An 18,735-nucleotide genomic window follows, 5' to 3' on the forward strand; every position below is an offset into this window, starting at 1 on the left:
GGGTTGTTAGTGGATACATTTGTATCCTAATGAAGATGAAGTGACTTTTTGCATTCATGTATATGATCAAATGTTCCAATAAATATGACTCAAAGATGGTTTATAAGGCGTGTCATATTCTTAATGACACAGATATGATGACATATACGGCTTATTTGCAAACACTAAACCTGAGCAAAATTCTAGACATTCCTAAAATTTGGTGGGAAATTATAATGAATTTACATGTATATTAGAGCTTCACGGCTCATTAGTGCAAATCTCACCTTTCAGCATCTTGACAGCAACTGTATCAAGGCTGTTGCTCTTACTGATGCCGTAGATTGATGCTTCGATTACTTTCCCGAAGGCTCCGTGGCCTAAGACCTTTCCTGCAGCAGTGGAAGGACAACAAAAAAAAGCAGTCACACTTATTTGATCACTTTTGTTTTACTCTCATTAGAAACACAAAATATAACACAATATAATACAACCCTTGGCTGTATGAGCATGTAATCGATGAAAGAGTGTGTGGAAGAATGTGACCTTTTGACCTCTTAAAATAGGTCAAGGTTAGCCATCTTTGAACTTGTGTCCCAAGAATGTTCCCTGTGAATGTGAAGACTCTGGCAGTAATAGGACTGGACTTATGTTGAGTACGGACAGACAGACAGACGCAAAGTTTTTGGAATACCCCCGATGGCCATATTTTGGCCTCGGATAACAATATATGACTGGACGGAGCTACTGAATATAAATTCAAATTCAAAAAACTTTATTTGTCCCCAAGGGGCAATTCAAACACCAAGAGCAGCAATATTTCAAACAACCAGCAACAACAAAAAATGAATGAATAAATACAAATAAAATAATACCACAATAAATAAATATCAGTACAAGTAAAATAGTTATATCATAAGCAAATTATTAGGGGATTGCAAACAAAATTCACTCCTGCGAGGGAAAAAAGGGAGAAGAATTAAGAGGAGTGTTGACCATCATCATGGACCCGGGGGAGGTGCCATTAATACAGGTAACAGGTGGAGGACAGAATTAAGAGGGGGGGAACAGCCCTGGCAACAAATGACACTCTTCTCCTCTGTGTCTTGCACCCAAGGCACCGAAGTCAGCGCCCTGAGGGGAGCCACTCAAATGCAGTGTGGAGACCATGTGATGGATCCTGCATAAAGTTTTTAGCCAACCTAAGTGCTTAGTGCTCATAGATGGTCAAAAGAGATCTAATGGGAAGTCCAGTCATTTTGGAGCAGACTCTGGCTGTACTCTCTAAACGATTCCTGTTGTGAAGGCTATTGGAATGAACCAGCAGGTCACAGAGAACATAACAATACTTTCTATAAAAGAAAAGTAAAAGTTAACAAGATGTTTTTACTGACTCCAAAGGAATTGAGTTTCCTTAGGAGATACTGCCGCTGTTGGCACTTCCTGAGAATCTCCTCTGTACTGGAGGAGAATTTCAGCAGGCTGTCGAAGATGGTGCCCAGGTATTTATACTCCTCCACCAACTCCACCGGCCTCCGGTGAATTAAAGTGATGGATGCTGCAGCCAGCTCTCTCTGACAATTAGAAAAAGTCGCCACCATCTCTTTGGTCTTACTCACATTGAGCTCAAGACATGAGCTATCGCACCACTCCACAAACTCTTGTAGAGTTGGTCCATGCTGCTGTGAGGGACCTGAGAGCAGGGATAAGAGAACTGTGTCATCAGCATACTTCACTAGGTGGCACTGAGGCAGTGCAGATCTGCAGTCATCAGTATAAAGGATGAAGAGCAGAGGAGAGAGCACACAGCCCTGAGGGGAGCCCATCGAGGTGTACCAGAGGTTGGAGAAGGAGTTATTAACCTGGACTCTCTGTGACCTCTTGGTTAGAAAATCCAATATCCACAGGACAAGGTGATCGTCCAGATGAATAAAGGAGGTAAGTTTATTAGCCAGGATATGAGGCTGCATTGTGTTGAAGGCACAAACAAAACTCTGGCTGATGTATTAGGCTCCTCCAGATGTTTATGTACAGTGTTGATGATGAATGCTTTTGCATCGTCCACCCCTCGTCCTGCACAGTAAGCAAACTGTATCAGGTTATCAGTCACTGTGAGGATGTGTTGTTTTACAACCTTTCCATGGCCTTCACCACCAAAGTAGTGGGGCCACAGGCCTGAGGTCGTTCAGAGTATTAATGACTACTTTTCTTTGGAATGGGAATAACTGTGGAATGCTTCACAGCTGAGGGACCGTACTGATGTCTATGGATCTCTGGAACAGGATTTGAAACACTCCCCCACAAACTGCTCAGCACAGAATCTTTAAGACGCTGCCACTGATGTTGTCTGGGCCAGGAGAACTGTTCTCCCTGTCTTCTGAGCGCTTTCACCACTTCATCTGTTTTTAAAAATGAGTGTGGAGTCATTAGGTTTCAATGAGACATTACCTCTGCCAACTGGTGAAGTTATCAGACTCAAACCCGATGTAACAGGAGTTAAAGTCATTAGGGAGAGATCTAGAGCTGCTGCCTGCCACTGGATGGTTTTAAAATTGGTGGCAGCGACATTTCACAGCATCCATGGTTTTAGGACTGCCAAGCAGAGGGGAGGTTCCCCTGAGCAAAATTTTTCTCCAACTTATTTTTATACTTCAGCTTGAACGTTTTTGGCAGCTGCTTAACCTTCCCTATGACCTCCTTCTTTCCATTCTGAACCAGTGAAGAAAATCCTCTTTTTCTTATTGAGGATTTCATTCAGTTCCTTAGTGATCCAGGTTTATTTATTATTTATTAGAGGGGATGATATTGTCACACAAAAGTTGATATACAGTAAGGTCTTAGTTCCCTAATGCAAGCCTGTGTTTGCGTTTGCCTTCATAATGCATGAATTGGGATTTTCCAGTATCCTGGTTGAATCAGCTATGACTGTTTCATTAAATTCAGTGGGACGTGCATTACCATGGAGATGTACTGGCTCAAAGTGTAAGGTTTGATCAGCCTCATCAAAATACACACACCAACACAAACAGGGAATGCCAAAACACCACACACACACACACCACACACACACACACACACACACACACACACACACACACACACACACACACAAACACACACACACACACACACACACATTTGTGAAGGATATAAAAATGACTACATATTGTGTTAACTGACCAAGTAGGGGCATACAGTAGTGTTCAGAATAATAGTAGTGCTATGTGACTAAAAAGATTAATTCCAGGTTTGAGATATTTCTTATTGTTACATGGGAAACAAGGTACCAGTAGATTCAGTAGATTCCTCACAAATCCAACAAGAACCAAGCATTCATGATATGCATACTCTTAAGGCTATGAAATGGGCTATTAGTAAAAAAAGTAGAAAAGGGGTGTTCACAATATAGTAGTGTGGCATTCAGTCAGTGAGTTCGTCAATTTTGTGGAACAAACAGGTGTGAATCAGGTGTCCCCTATTTAAGGATGAAGCCAGCACCTGTTGAACAATGCTTTTCTCTTTGAAGCCTGAGGAAAATGGGACGTTCAAGACATTGTTCAGAAGAACAGCGTAGTTGATTAAAAGTTGATTGGAGAGGGGAAAATTTATATGCAGGTGCAAAAAATTATAGGCTGTTCATCTACAATGATCTCCAATGCTTTAAAATGGACCAAAAAAACCGAGATGCGTGGAAGAAAATGGAAAACACCATCAAAATGGATAGAAGAATAATCAGAATGGCAAAGGCTCACCCATGATCAGCTCCAGGATGATCAAAGACAGTCTGGAGTTACCTGTAAGTGCTGTGGACAGTTAGAAGACGCCTGTGTCAAGCTAATTTATGTGCAAGAATCCCCCCGCAAAGTCCCTCTGTAAATAAAAGACATACATACGCAGAAGAGGTACAATTTGCCAAATTGGCAATCAACTGGCGTAAAGAGAAATGGAGGAATATTTTGTGGCCTGATGAGAGTAAAATTGTTCTTTTTGGGTCCAAGGGCTGTAGACAGTTTGTGAGACGACCCCCAAACTCTGAATTCAAGCCACAGTTCACAGTGAAGACAGTGAAGCATGGTGGTGCAAGCATCATGATATGGGCATGTTTCTCCTACTATGGTGTTGGGCCTATATATCGCATACCAGGTATCATGGATCAGTTTGGATATGTCAAAATACTTGAAGAGGTCATGTTGCCTTATGCTGAAGAGGACATGCCCTTGAAATGGATGTTTCAACAAGACAATGACCCCAAGCACACTAGTAAACAAGCAAAATCTTGGTTCCAAACCAACAAAATTAATGTTTTGGAGTGGCCTGCCCAATCCCCGGACCTAAATCCAATTGAGAACTTGTGGGGGTGACATCAAAAAAGCTGTTTCTGAAGCCAAACCAAGAGATGTGAATGAATTGTGGGAATGTTGTTAAAGAATCTTGGAGTGGAATAACAGCTGAAGGTGCCACAAGTTGGTTGACTCCATACCTCGCAGATGTGAAGAAATCATGAAAAACTGTGGTTAAGCCCCATTTACACACTTCCCCGGAAGCGTCCGGAAGAGTTTTTGGTCGTCTGAAGGATCAAACGCCGTTGTTAACGCAGGCACTAGGGGGCGTGGCTTAGTTCCGGCTTTACTGGGAATCGTTAAAAAATTATTCAACATGTCAAATAATTCCGGGAGCGCTCCCGGAGAATTCGCGTGACGATGGAGACAACGCGAACAACGGCGTTTGATACTTTTTAATCGCCATTTTCATCCTGCCCCTTCCTGTAGTGCCACAGTTTACACTGCCGTAATTGGCGGCCGGTGTTGTATCCCTAACCACGGCGTGTAAAACGATGATAGAGCCCACATTGGCGTCCTCAATGGCATTTAACCGGCGACAGAGGCAGACAAAATGGCGGTGCTAGCGGACAGTACGCCGTTCTAAACGGCACCTCCCGGTTAATGGCGTTCCAAACGGCCAATAGGCGGCGATCAGTATAAAAACGCTAGCGCGCTGCATGCACTCGCGGCCAGCTCCAGATATTTTTGCAGAGAAGCTCCAGTATGCCTCAAAAGAAAATTGGCAGTGGCAAGGACTTACCAAGAGGTCTGGTTCAGAAGAAGAGGGGAGGCCTGTGGTGGAGACAGAGCAACACGTTGAGGAGGGGGAAAGGAAGGAGAAGAAAAGGCTGAGGATGATCTCCCTCCCCCTGCAGTGACAGAGGCATGTATTCCTGCTGCTTCAGCCTATTATACTCTGGGGGCATTGCCTATATGCAAAGATCCTGGAGTAACGCAGGATTTGCCTGGATAAAAACCTGGGTTATACCAGCGGTACACAGGGCATTATCGCGGCAGCAGAACACCGCTGTTCTCACGCGCATCTTAACCTGCGATTGTAAAGGATAGAACTGGGTATTAACCCTGTTGCCTGATGTGTGCCGGATGCTACGGCGTCAAAACACCGCTTTATTCGGCGATTTAGCGGCGTTTTATCCACGTATTTGTGGATAGTACGGCGGCCAAAACGCTGGTGAAATGGTCCGCCCCTTTCCACCGTGAAAACAGCTGGAACTACCGCGAACTTCGGTCTACGTACTACCCGCGACAAACCGTCTATGTGTAAATGGGGCTTTATACAACTAAATACTAGTTTAGTGATTCACAGGATTGCTAAAAAAGCAGTTTGAACATAATAGTTTTGAGTTTGTAGTGTCAACAGCAGATGCTACTATTATTGTGAACACCCCCTTTTCTACTTTTTTTTTACTAATAGCCCAATTTCATAGCCTTAAGAGTGTGCATATCATGAATGCTTGGTCTTGTTGGATTTGTGAGAATCTACTGAATCTACTGGTACCTTGTTTCCCATGTAACAATAAGAAATATACTCAAAACCTGGATTAATCTTTTTAGTCACATAGCACTACTATTATTCAGAACACTACTGTATGTCAGTCCAGTTGTTCAATGCACAAAAACAGAACCAATGACAAGACAATGGCTGACAATCTGACAGCCGATGGTCAAAACTCATTAGCTTTCCTCCAAGTCCTTAGAAGGGACCAGGAGACTGTTCCAAACTGTGGACTCCAAGCAACCCTGCAACACAAGGATGCTGTCACTACTCCACTGCTTGATGTTTTTAGTAACTTTCTTCGCAAAACCATCAACGTACAATGTACTGTCATCAGTATCGTTCTTATTCAACCACGTTTCAGTGAAAGCAAGAATAGAGGCAGTTCTGTATTCATGCATGTGGTAAACATTGGCTTGTAACTCATCCATTTTATTGCGGAGAGAGCGAACATTAGCCAGAATAATAGATGGACGCTGCCATCATTTTCATGTCTCCCTTTTAAGTATGGCTTAATTCTGCCCTTCTTCTTACCCCTCCGAGTCACACCATTTTCTATCATGGACGTGGTTCTCTGTGATGGATAAGTTCTTACGAAGTATTTCTTTGGGGAAAGTGTCTGTGGGAGGGTTGGAATGAGGTAAGAGTCCAAGCTGCAGCAGAACTTCTCTGGTGTAAATGATTTTGCCATCGGCAATATTGTTCCAATTTGCAGAAATAAACTCACAGATAATCCACACCAAAAGAAGCGTCCAGGTAAATACTCGAATATTTATACTGAAAAAAAAAAAGTTTGACATCCATAGTTGAGTGGAGAGGAATTAGACTCTCAGTTGCTTCATTTGAAAAACATGTTCTCGGAAGTTGGAGCCACAAAGCAGATGCTTTTCCTCTGGGCATTAACAAAAGAAAAACAAAATCCTCTGCTAGAAATGAGTGCATACAGTGGGGCCAAAAAGTATTTAGTCAGTCTCTGATTGTGAAAGTTCTCCTACTTAGAAAGATGAGAGCAGTCTGTAATTTTCATCATAGGAACACTTCAACTATGAGAGACAAAATGAGAAAAAAAAAAATCCAGGAAATCACATTGTAGGATTTTTAAAGAAGTTATTTGTCAATTATGGTGGAAAATAAGTATTTGGTCAATAACAAAAGTTCAACTCAATACTTTATAACATAATCTTTATTGGCAATGACAGAGGTCAAACGTTTCCTGTAAGTCTTCACCAGGTTTGCACACACTGTAGCTGGTATTTGGCCCATTCCTCCATGCAGATTTCCTCTAGAGCAGTGATGTTTTGGGGCTGTCACTGGGCAACACAGACTTTCAACTTCCTCAACAAATTTTCTATGGAGTTGAGGTCTGGAGACTGTCTTGGCGATTCCAGTACCTTGAAATGCTTTTTACGGAGCCACTCCTTTGTTGCCTGAGCGGTGTGTTTGGGATCATTGTCATGCTGGAAGACCCAGCTACGTTCCATCTTCAATGTTCTCACTGATGGAAGGAGGTTTTGGCTTAAAATCTCATGATACATGGTCACGTTCATTCTTCCCTTAACACGGATCAGTCGTCCTGTCCCCTTTGCAGAAAAACAGCCCCAAAGCATGATGTTTCCATGCCCATGCTTCACAGTAGATATGGTGTTCTTGGAATGCAACTCAGCATTCTTCTTCCTCCAAACACGACTAGTTGAGTTTTTACCAAAAAGTTCTATTTTGGTTTCATCTGACCACATGATATTCTCCCAATCCTCTTCTGGATCATCCATATGCTCTCTGGCAAACTTCAGATGGGCCTGGACACATACTTGCTTTAGCAGGGGGACACGCCTGGCACTGCAGTGTAGTTCTGGGATTTTTGGTCACCGTTCTGATGATCATTTTGACCCCACGGGATGACATCTTGTGTGGAGCCCCGGATCGAGGGAGATATCAATGGTCTTGTATGTCTTCCATTTTCTTACAATTGCTCCCACAGTTGATTTATTCACACCAACCTGCTTGACTATTGTAGATTAACTCTTCCCAGCCTGGTGCAGGTCTACAGTTTTCTTCCTGGTGTCCTTCGACAGCTCTTTGGTCTTGGCCATGGTTGAGTTTGGAGTCTTACTGTTTGAGGCTGTGGACAGGTGTCTTTTATACAGATAACGAGTTCCAACAGATGCCATTAATACAGGAAACAGGTGGAGGACAGAACAGCTTCTTAAAGAAGACGTTACAGGTCTGTGAAAGCCAGAAAGCTTGCTTGTTTGTGGGTGACCAAATACTTATTTTGCACCACAATTTACAAATAAATTCTTTAAAAATTCTACAATGTGATTTCCTGGATTTTTTTTCTCATTTTGTCTCTCATAGTTGAAGTGTAGCTATGATGAAAATTACAGACCTCTCTCATCTTTCTAAGTAGGAGAACTTGCACAATCAGGGGCTGACTAAATACTTTTTGGCCCCACTGTATTTAACATCAGCACTTTGCCTGGCTGCAGTCCAAACTCATGCCATTAAGGCCCCTGGAAATGGAAAACTAATTCAATTTCATCAATCTGTTTCCTCACACATCCTTCCATCCATCCATCCCTCACATCCTTTCAAGTGCTCACCCAGTCGTAGTCGATCTCGGGAGACTTCCCACTGTGAGGAGTCATAGGGCAGGTATTCACACTGCTCATCCAGAGGTACCTCCCCCGGGTCCATGATGATGGACAAATAGCCCGTCTTTATATCTGCCGGGTTAACCTAGAGGACAGAAAATGGGAAAAGAGAGCTGAAATGAGCTGAGAGGTCAGGCTGGACCTAACTCAAATGATGATGCCAAATAATAAAAGGTCACAAAGTACTAAAAATTACTAAAAAAAAACTCTTGAAGAGGAGCAGGATTATGAAGAAAAATCCATTTAAAAGGTATATTTCAACTGGAGAACATATACAAAGTTTTCCTGCAGTTTACAGAAATATACTGTATCTCAAACCTTTTCAGGTTGGTATCAACATAAATTGATACAAACATGTGTTGTATCAATCAACTGTAGAAATCAACTGTGATTTCTTTTTTAAACATTCTGGTAAGTTTATATAATCAGTGGATCGATTTGGCCGATCTGTTTCCTAAATACAGGAAAGAGTCCTTTCATCAAGATCAGCAGTCACAACCACAATTTTATTGTCATTACAAACATTTTTTTTTTAATTGGGTTAAATACAAACTTGGGGTCACTGCGTAATGTAAGGCCAAAATCTGCTCAGTAACCTCAGTGATTACAGAGATGTAATGAGAGATCATTTTATCTGGTTCAAAGTCAAAACTGGAGCTTTCGTTAATTTTTATGAAGAATGTTAAATTGCAGCAAGTATAAACTTGGTGTCTGAGTAATTTAAACTGAAAATGTGGAGGTTTTTTTAGCCTCAGTGGTTACTGAGATACTGTGAGGGACCAATCGTTGGCGTCAAAGGTCAAAATGAAAATAAAAGTTTTTTTTTTTTTTTTTTTACAGTTGATGAAAATGTTCATTTGTATTAAACAGAAACTTGGTGTCTGGAGTAATAAAACACCAAACTCAACTCAGCAGAGGGGGTACAGAGGGGTTACTTCGCTGACATCAACACTCTAAATAAAACGTTCTGCTCAAATTCCACAGATTGGATGAAATTAAAACTTGAGGAATTTTAGAACCAAAGTCTGTCAATGAAACACACTGAGATGGAGTACCCCCCCCCCCCCCCCCCAAAAAAAAAAATCTTGTCAAAGGTTTAAATAGGTATTTTCATTCATTTTCAAATTAATGTAACATTGGATTCTTTGTGGGAAATTCAAATCTAGAATCTGGGGTGTAACCCCATTAGTGACTGAAATATCAGATGGGATCATTAAATTGGCATCAAAGTTTTTTTTGCCATTTTCTAGAGCAATATTAGAGTCATGAAGGACCAAAATATGTTCTCTAATCTTAGTGGCTACTCAGATACAGTAAGGATCATTTCACTGGGTTCAGTGGTCAAATCAGGAATTTTCATTTTCAGGAGAACATTTCAGGTGAATTGGTGATTCCAAATTGACCGTAGGTGTGAGTGCAAGTGTGAAAGTGTTTGTCTGTTTAAATGTGGCCCTACAATAGACTAGTGTCCTGTCCAGGGTGTACTATGCTTCACACCCTATGACTGCTGGGATAGGCTCCACCCCACCACCCCGTGAACTTTGACTGGAGTAAGAGGGTATAGAAAATTAATGAATGAAGAAGAAAATTTCATCTGCTTCAAATTGAAACTTGAGGTCCTTGAATTAAGCTCAAAATGTGTCCAGAAACATTAAAAAAAAAAAAAAAAACATTGATAAGGACACACCAGCGAGTCCATGGACCGCTGAGGGTTAACATCGCTGGTTACCAAGATCTGAGTAGAGAGTGTATTTCTGTCTGGGGCAATATCTTTAAAATGCAAAGAGCAATTTCAATCAAAACTTGGTAGATAAACTCAGTAAACAATCTGTTCACAATACAGGTCATGTCAAGGTCATAGGTTTGAGGTCAAGCTCAAATCAGACGTCATGTTGTAAAATTATTTTATGACCATATCTCAGGAACTAGATGAAATATTTTAACAAGAGTTTCTGCTCTTTTGGGGCAAACAAATGCATCAGACCTCTGACATCATCATGATGTAAAATTAGCTTCCCACAGTGAGAGACTTCAACTGTCCGGGTGCCTTGTTTTTGCCTGTTACCATGGTAATGCTTCAGTTTTGGACAAATTGTGATTAGAACCTGTAGAAACGCTTACCTTTTAAAGAATATGACAGCAAAATTAAAACTTTCTGTTTCTTGCATGGTTTCTGAGACATGGGATGATGACTACAGAAGTTGATAAAAATAGAATACAACATTCTAAATGTTTTATTATTATTATTTAGTTTGTCCTGCAATTAGTCACATTGACAAATTAATCAGGTCAGTTTAACAAGGTTTTTTTTCTCTGGTCAAGCAACTGCTTTGCACAATCAAAATAATTCTAAATTCATAATCAATGTGTACATCACAGCTCTAAAAATGAGATGTTTTTTATTGAATATGTGTTACTTTTAAAAAGTTTATTGGAATTGTAATAAGAAGTCTTAGGCTTATGTGACAAACCCACCATTGTGCTGCTCTGCACAAAATACAGACAAAAGTGTCTGATCTGAAAATGAAAAAGCCCCTCTAATTTGCTAATAAAGGCACTGCCTTGGGATTTGTCATGCACTCTCTGTTTGAAGTGTGCTAATGTGAGGAAAGATCGAAAGCTATTCAAGCCTCATTACGGCTCCGCTCGTCATTCAGCTGTAAACCAAGAAACCGGACTCGCTCATAGCAGGCAGCTTGCGGGAGTGAATTACTGATGGTCTCATAGATAACAAGCAGGGATGTCTGTGAGCGAGAGGTCAGAGTGTCAATAACGCACAGTGGAGAGCAACGTTTTCTAACCCGTTTCACGTTGCAGAAGATGAGAATGAGCAAGGCCCAGAAGAAAACAGCGATGACTCCCGTCCCAATGAGGATCACAATCTCAACGTTGGCCTTGTCGCTGGAACCTAGAAGGAATGAAGGAAGGAGGATGAATATATTAATTGTTTCATCCGTCAGATATTACTTCTCAACAACTGTAGGGGGAGCTATGTTACAGACTATTATTATGACACTTCATACATCGAAGCTACAGTGAAAATGAAAAATCTATTTTTCACGTTTTTTTGTGTTGACATTACAAAATGTACTATGGTTTATCTTGAACTTGCATTTCAAAACCCCTTTTCAGGTCGATCCCAGGACATGCTACCTGTCTGTGTCCTTGGAAAACACACTTCATCTGCATTGTTTCAGTCCACCCAGCTGTAAATGGTACCATCCTAGGTTGGGAAAGTAGCCTATGATGGACTAGCGTCCTGTCCAAGTGGAGTTATAAAGTTACATCTGCTTCGCACTACAGAATCCGAGGATAAGCACGGGCACTAGTGGGCCTCAGCGCCTCTATAAGACATACTTCACTTCAGTTTCAGGTAGATAACAAGTCACTGAAACTCCAAACTTGTCAACTGTGGGCCACTTGGGTCGTTCAACTCCACACAAATGTGAAACATGTCCAGACGGTGCTTCAGCAGCACTGACTGGGACATCTTTGAGGATGAGGACCTGGATGTGTTTAGAGAGACTGTACTGTTTTACATTAAGAACTGTGTAGATACATTCATAGTGGAGAAACGTATCTGGGTCAACCCCAATCGGAAACCCTGGTTGACCAGGGAGGTGAAGCAGCTGCTGAAGGAGAGAAAATTCCACCTTCAAAACTGGTGATTGGGCTCTCTACAGCACAGCCCGCGCCAACCTGAAGAGAGGCATCGGGAAGGCCAAGGAGAAATTCAGGAGGAGGACTGACAACCACCTGGCCAGCAACAACAGCAGGCTGGCAAGGATGGCGGTCCAGCACCTCACCAACTACAAACCTGGCATCAGAGCTGCTGAAGATGACGCCACATTGGCAGAAGAGTTAAATCTCTTCTTTGCTCGCTTCGAGACTGTGGCATCAGGTGCCGCCATGTCGCCGCCAGCGGCCATGAGCAACTTCACGGTGAGGAATCATGAGGTGAGGAGCATGCTGAGGGGTGTCAACCCACAAAAAGCAGCAGGCCCTGACGGCATCTCCGGAATGGGTGCTGAAAGACTGTGCAGACCAGCTTGCTGGGATTCTCACCAAAATCTTCAGCCGGTCCCTGACACTGTCTGCTGTCCCGTCATGCCTGAAGACCTCCAACATAGTCCCCCTACCCAAGAAATCCCCCATAACCAGCCTCAGTGACTTCCAGCCTGTTGCACTCACACCAATGGTGATGAAGTGTTTTGAAAAACTAGTTAGAAGTCACAACATGTCATTCATAACCCCCAGTCAAGACCCACACCAATTTGCTCACAAGGCCAACAGGCCAACACAGGATGCTGTGACCGCTGCCCTCCACACCATGCTGACCCACCTGGAGCAACAGGGTAACTATGCCCATCTTCTATTCATGGGTTATAGTTCAGCATTCAACACCGTCCTCCCACATGACCCCGTGAGGAAACTGCTGAACCTCGGCCCCCACATATCCACAGCTCTCACACTCTGCACCGGTTCCCCTCAAGGCTGCGTGCTAAGCTCACTGCTCTTTACTCTCTACACTTCTGACTGCACCCCTAACCACACCAGCAACACCTTCATTAAGTATGCAGATGATGCCACAGTGGTAGGCTGTATCCCTGGAAGAGATGAGTCTACCTACCGGGATGAGGTGGAACATTTGACGGTGTGTTGTAGAGAAAATAACCTGCCCCGAACACATCCAAAACCAAGGAGCTAATCATAGTCTTCAGGAGAAACAAAACAGACATTCAGCCCATTATCATTGGGGGGAACTGTGTGGAAAGGGTCAGGGACTTCTGTTTCCTGGGAGTCCACATAGAGGAGAAACTGTCCTGGTACAGGAACACCACATCTGGTAAAGAAGGCACAGCAAAGATGCCACTTCCTGAGAATCCTCAGGAAAAATAACATGAACCAGAGATTGCTCATGTCTTTTTATCACTCTACCATGGAGAGTACCCTCACATACTGCCTCTGTACGTGGTTTGGCAGCTGCACGTGGCAAACAGGAAAGAGCTCCAGAGGGTTACCAAAATGGCAGAGAAGCTCATTGAGTGCCCTCTACCAACACTGGAGGACCTTCATGGCTCTTACTGTCTCAGGAGAGCCAATGCCATCCGAAAGGACTCATCCCACCTGGGCCACTCTCTGAGTTCCTGCCATCAGGCAGACGGTACAGGGCCATTAAAGCAAGCACCAATAGATTTAAAAACAGTTTCTATCCAACTGCTGTTAAAGATTTCAATGCCACTGGAACCAAATAGGCAGGTCACATGCCACAATTGAAATTAGTGCAATATTTCTTGATGTCCAATATCCACTGCCACTGAAATATCTGCAGTTTTGGGCATACGTTTCTCTTTTTTATGTACAATCTCTTTTTTGCTACAACGTACGTATACATTTTTTGTTAATCTGCACTTTGAAAACACTATTTTCACTCTGTTAAATTTTGTTTATTTTATTTTATTCCCCAAACCTTCCCCAAAGTCTGCGTGTGGTTTAGTCAGAATTCTATTTGCCCTGAAAGGCTTGTGCCTTACCTTTTGTTGTACTTGTTACAATGACAACAAAGAATTTGAATCTGATAAAGCTGTAGCAACAGGAGGAGAATGGGTATGCATCTGTTAAAACTTGATGATTCGTCCCATCATAAGTGTCAGTTGAATCTTCCTTAATTGATAATATATTCAGCAATGATATTGAGAATAACACTGTGAGTGGATTATTAATCAATGACATTAGTGATCATCTACCAGTTTTCATCATTTATAATAGAAACCATCGGCGGAATCAGCCAGAGGAGAAAATAAAATACAGGCGAGTGCGGACAGAGGAAAACATGAACACACTAAAGAAGGATTTACAGGAGCAAAACTGGGAAAAGGTATACAGTGAAAGTGATGTTGATAGTGCATATGAAACTTTTTACAAATATTTACATCATTATATGATAAAAATTGTCCAATTAAACAAGACTACAGAAAACAAAAAATCCAAGCTCGACCATGGATGACGAAAGGGTTACGAAATGCATGTAATAAGAAAAATACACTGTATAGAGAATCCATAAAACTAAAGACTAAAGAGGCAGAAAATAGATATAAGAAATACAAAAATAGATTAACTAATATTATACGGGTATGTAGGAAGGAATATTATAGTAACATATTATATAATAACAAAAACAATATTAAAGGAATATGGGATATATTAAATAGCATTATCAAAAATGGTAATAAAAAACAGTTACCCTCAGTATTTCATTGATAATAATGTCAAGAAGGAAAATAAGGATGAGGTAGTCAACGGTTTTAATAATTTTTTTGTAAATATTGGACCAAACTTGGCAGAAAAAATTCCCAATTCCCAACCTGAGGATTGGGATAATAATCTCATAGAAAGAAATCCCTGTTCAATGTTCCTCACAGCAGTGGATGGAAAAGAAATTATAGACATTGTGAATAATTGTAAATATAAAACATCTACCGACTTAAATGAAATTGATATGGTGGTGGTAAAACAGGTCATTGAATGGATTGTAGAACCATTAACATACATCTGTAACTTATCATTTCAAACCGGTAAATTTCCCAATCAAATGAAAATAGCTAAGGTTGTGCCGCTGTATAAGACTGGGGATAGATACCACTTCACAAATTATAGACCTGTTTCTTTGCTTCCACAATTTTCCAAATTATTAGAAAAGTTGTTCAATAATAGATTAGACAAATTCATAAATAAACATAAATGACTTACTGATAGTCAATATGGATTCAGAGCACATAGTTCAACATCACTTGCATTAATAGAATCAGTTGAGGAGATTACAAACGCCATAGACCACAAATTACATTCAGTTGGAATATTTATAGACCTTAAAAAGGCTTTTGATACAATCAATCATGACATATTAATCAGTAAACTTGAACAGTATGGGATTAGGGGGTTGGTGTTGCACTGGGTGACAAGCTACTTAAGTAACAGAAAACAGTTTGTGAAGTTGGGGGAATATACATCATCATGCTTAGACAATGCTTGTGGCGTCCCATAGGGGTCAGTATTGGGTCCAAAACTGTTTCTAATTTATATAAATGATATTGTCAATGTTTCCAAAATATTAAAATTAGTATTATTTGCAGATGACACAAGCATTTTTTGTTCAGGGGGGGATTTGCAGGAGTTACTGAGGAGGATCAGTATAGAAATGGGAAAATTGAAAATATGGTTTGACAGAAACAAATTATCATTAAACTTAAGTAAAACAAAATACATGTTATTTGGCTATTGTAATACAGACATACAGGTTCAGTTACAAGTTGAGGGGGTAGATATTGAAAGGGTACATGAAAATAAGTTTCTGGGGGTGATAATAGATGATAAGATAAACTGGAAGACTCATATAAAACATATACAAAGTAAACTGTCAAGAAGCATTTCAGTTCTAAACAAAGCGAAACATATTCTGGACCACAATTCACTCCGCATTCTTTACTGCTCACTGGTTTTACCATATTTACAGTACTGTGCAGAGGTATGGGGTAATACTTATAAAGGTACAACACAATCACTATCAGTAATGCAGAAAAGAGCTATAAGAATTATTCATAATACTGGCTATAGAGATCATACAAATCCACTATTTTTACAATCCAAATTCTTAAAATTCACAGACTTGGTTCATTTTCAAACAGTACAAATCATGTATAAAGCAATAAACAATTTACTTCCAGCAAATATTAAAAATATGTTTTTTAACAGATCAGGGGATTGCAGTCTGAGGGGGAAATTTAATTTAAAGCATCAGTGGGCACGAACAACATTAAAAGGTTTCTGTATTTCTGTCTGTGGGGTGAGGATGTGGAACAGATTGGGAGTGGGGCTCAAGCAATGTCCAAGCATGAACCAGTTCAAACAACCAGTTCAAATATGTTTTTTTCTAGTTATAGGGAGGAGGAAGGGTAATGAGGGTTAGGGTGTTTTTGTTTTTTGCTTCGGCTTGTAAATATATAGTATTTTGTATGTAAGTAGGTATTTGTAGGTGTATATTTATGTTTGTGTATATATGTATATATATGTATGTGTATGTATATGTGTGTATATATGTATATATATGTATGTGTATGTATATGTGTGTATATATGTATATATATGTGTGTGTATGTATGTTGACATATATATATATATATATATATATATATATATATATATATATATATATATATATATATATATATATATATATTGATATCGGTTTAGGTGTGTAGGAATCTATGTGTATATGTGGCAAAGGGTATTACTGGTTGTGGGGAAGAAGGGGTAGGGATAAATAAGCTGATGCTTCACCCTACCCCTTTTCGGACATGTTGGGTACACAGTAGGAACTTTTTTGTTGTTGTCTTTACTGATCTATCTTGTAATTGTTGTTGTATCAAATGTTCGAAATAACCCCACCTCTGCCATATTTCTCCATGTAATGTGGAGTTGCATTAGGAAGGGTATCCGGTGTAAAACTTGTGCCAAATCAGTACGCAGATTCAGTGGTGGGCACAGATAACCAAAAAATTAACTTTGATAACAGATAATCAGATAACTGAAAAGTTATCTTTGATAAAGATAAACCACCCAAAAATGTATCGGAAGTTACAGATAACCGATAAATTCCAGTATTGTCTCTGATAGATTTGCAACTGCTAACAAGCTGAATTTGAATTTTAACGCCACGATCACTTTTGGAAGCATAAAAAGCGACATAAGACCCAAGTAATGAGTCAGCACTTCCATGTTTGAACATGCTGCCCCCTTTTGGAAGCTACACAGCTACAGCACTCTGAGAGCAGACACAAAGCCTAGCTCTCTACCAATCGCGATGCTCCGGTCAGGCGGAGGTCTTGAAAAATAAAAGCATCCTGACTTATGGTTTTGTGTGGATACTGATAGAATAACTCCATTAATGTCAATTCTGTAATTTGTACAAAGTTAAAATATAACATATATCTTTTATTGTTGAATAATGCATTAATTCTGAGGTTTTGTAACAAAAACAGACAGATCACAAAGGATTCTGGGTAAATGTGCCTCTGCTAAACACTGATTGGTTCAGTCATTCATTATGTAAACCAACACGTTAATGTGACGTGTGTCGTGTGCTGGTGTTTACAGATAAATGTGCTTTTGTAAAATATTCCATTTTTTATTTGTAAAAACAGGCATTTTTACGGAGCCCTGGAAGTGTCATCGCAAAATGTTTTGCATGTGGAGAGAATAGTTCAGCGTCCACCATCGTGTTTCTCCAAGTTTCTCTGCGCTTACTAATCCTGCCCACATTCCAACTGTTCAATCAAATTAGTGCCAACATTGAGTCTAAAACCTAATTCCACTTCAGGCACATTTTTGCTCCAGCAAGGCCAAAGACAAGAGAATTATGTGTAATCAAACAGACCAGAGACCTTTAGACAATAAATGTGCAGCCCTCCCAGCGCTTTCTCTGCTGCACAGCAAAGAAATTAATCAGCTGATTGGTTTAATTTAATCACCACAACAAACTAAGAGAAAACATCAGAGCTTGATGTTAAGATGATACATAAAAAAAAAACAAAAAAAACAGATGAATTTCAGCACACAGGAAACCCCATAAATGGATTACTTTAATAAACATTATTTCTTCTGGAGAAGATAAGGTGCTAAGCTATGCTAACAGACTACCATTGATCATCCAGCCCCTCTTAAAAAATAGTTTTTAAACTTGCACATTTCATGTTCAACAGCAACATGTGCAAACGCAAAAAAACAAAAACAACAACAAAAAAATGCTCAGATCGCATGTGAAAAAAGCAAGCGGATCAACCTGAGTTCGATTCCCGGTCTCACTATATGTCCGTGTCCTTGGACAAAACATTTCATCTGCATTGTCTCAGTCCATCCAACTGTAAATTGCTTCACTGGTTGCGGTATCCATCTGGCATTTCATCTAGGGCTAGTTGTAGACTCTCATCCGCTTCACGCTATAGGGAATCCAGGGAAAAGCACAGGTACCAACAGACCTCAGGGTCTACAACCCGAAATAAAAAAAAAATGGGACAACACTGAAATGTTTAACCCTCATGCGACCAAGTGGGGTCATTTATGACCTCGGCATATATTTTGGGCACCATTTTTCTAATTTTGATCAGAAAAATGTGTTCTACCACAAATTTGTCAATCTGCCTGTCCTGCATTTGTTCATAGAATTTTGCAAAGATCGGCCGATCTGTGCGGCAAGTATAATCCAAACTTC

The 18,735-nt window shown here is 40.5% G+C and overlaps 1 protein-coding gene across 1 annotated transcript in view; it reads right to left on the reverse strand.

Moving 5' to 3' along the window:
- Window positions 1-18,735, reverse strand: part of flt4 (fms related receptor tyrosine kinase 4) — a 332,301-nt gene that overhangs the window by 57,124 nt on the left and 256,442 nt on the right. The window contains 3 exon segments of the mRNA XM_034181393.1: window positions 267-371; window positions 8,418-8,553; window positions 11,270-11,376. Coding sequence (XP_034037284.1) covers window positions 267-371; window positions 8,418-8,553; window positions 11,270-11,376 — 348 coding nt within the window.

Source organism: Thalassophryne amazonica, chromosome 11 (genome assembly GCF_902500255.1).
Source record: "Thalassophryne amazonica chromosome 11, fThaAma1.1, whole genome shotgun sequence".
Lineage (NCBI taxonomy): Eukaryota > Metazoa > Chordata > Actinopteri > Batrachoidiformes > Batrachoididae > Thalassophryne > Thalassophryne amazonica.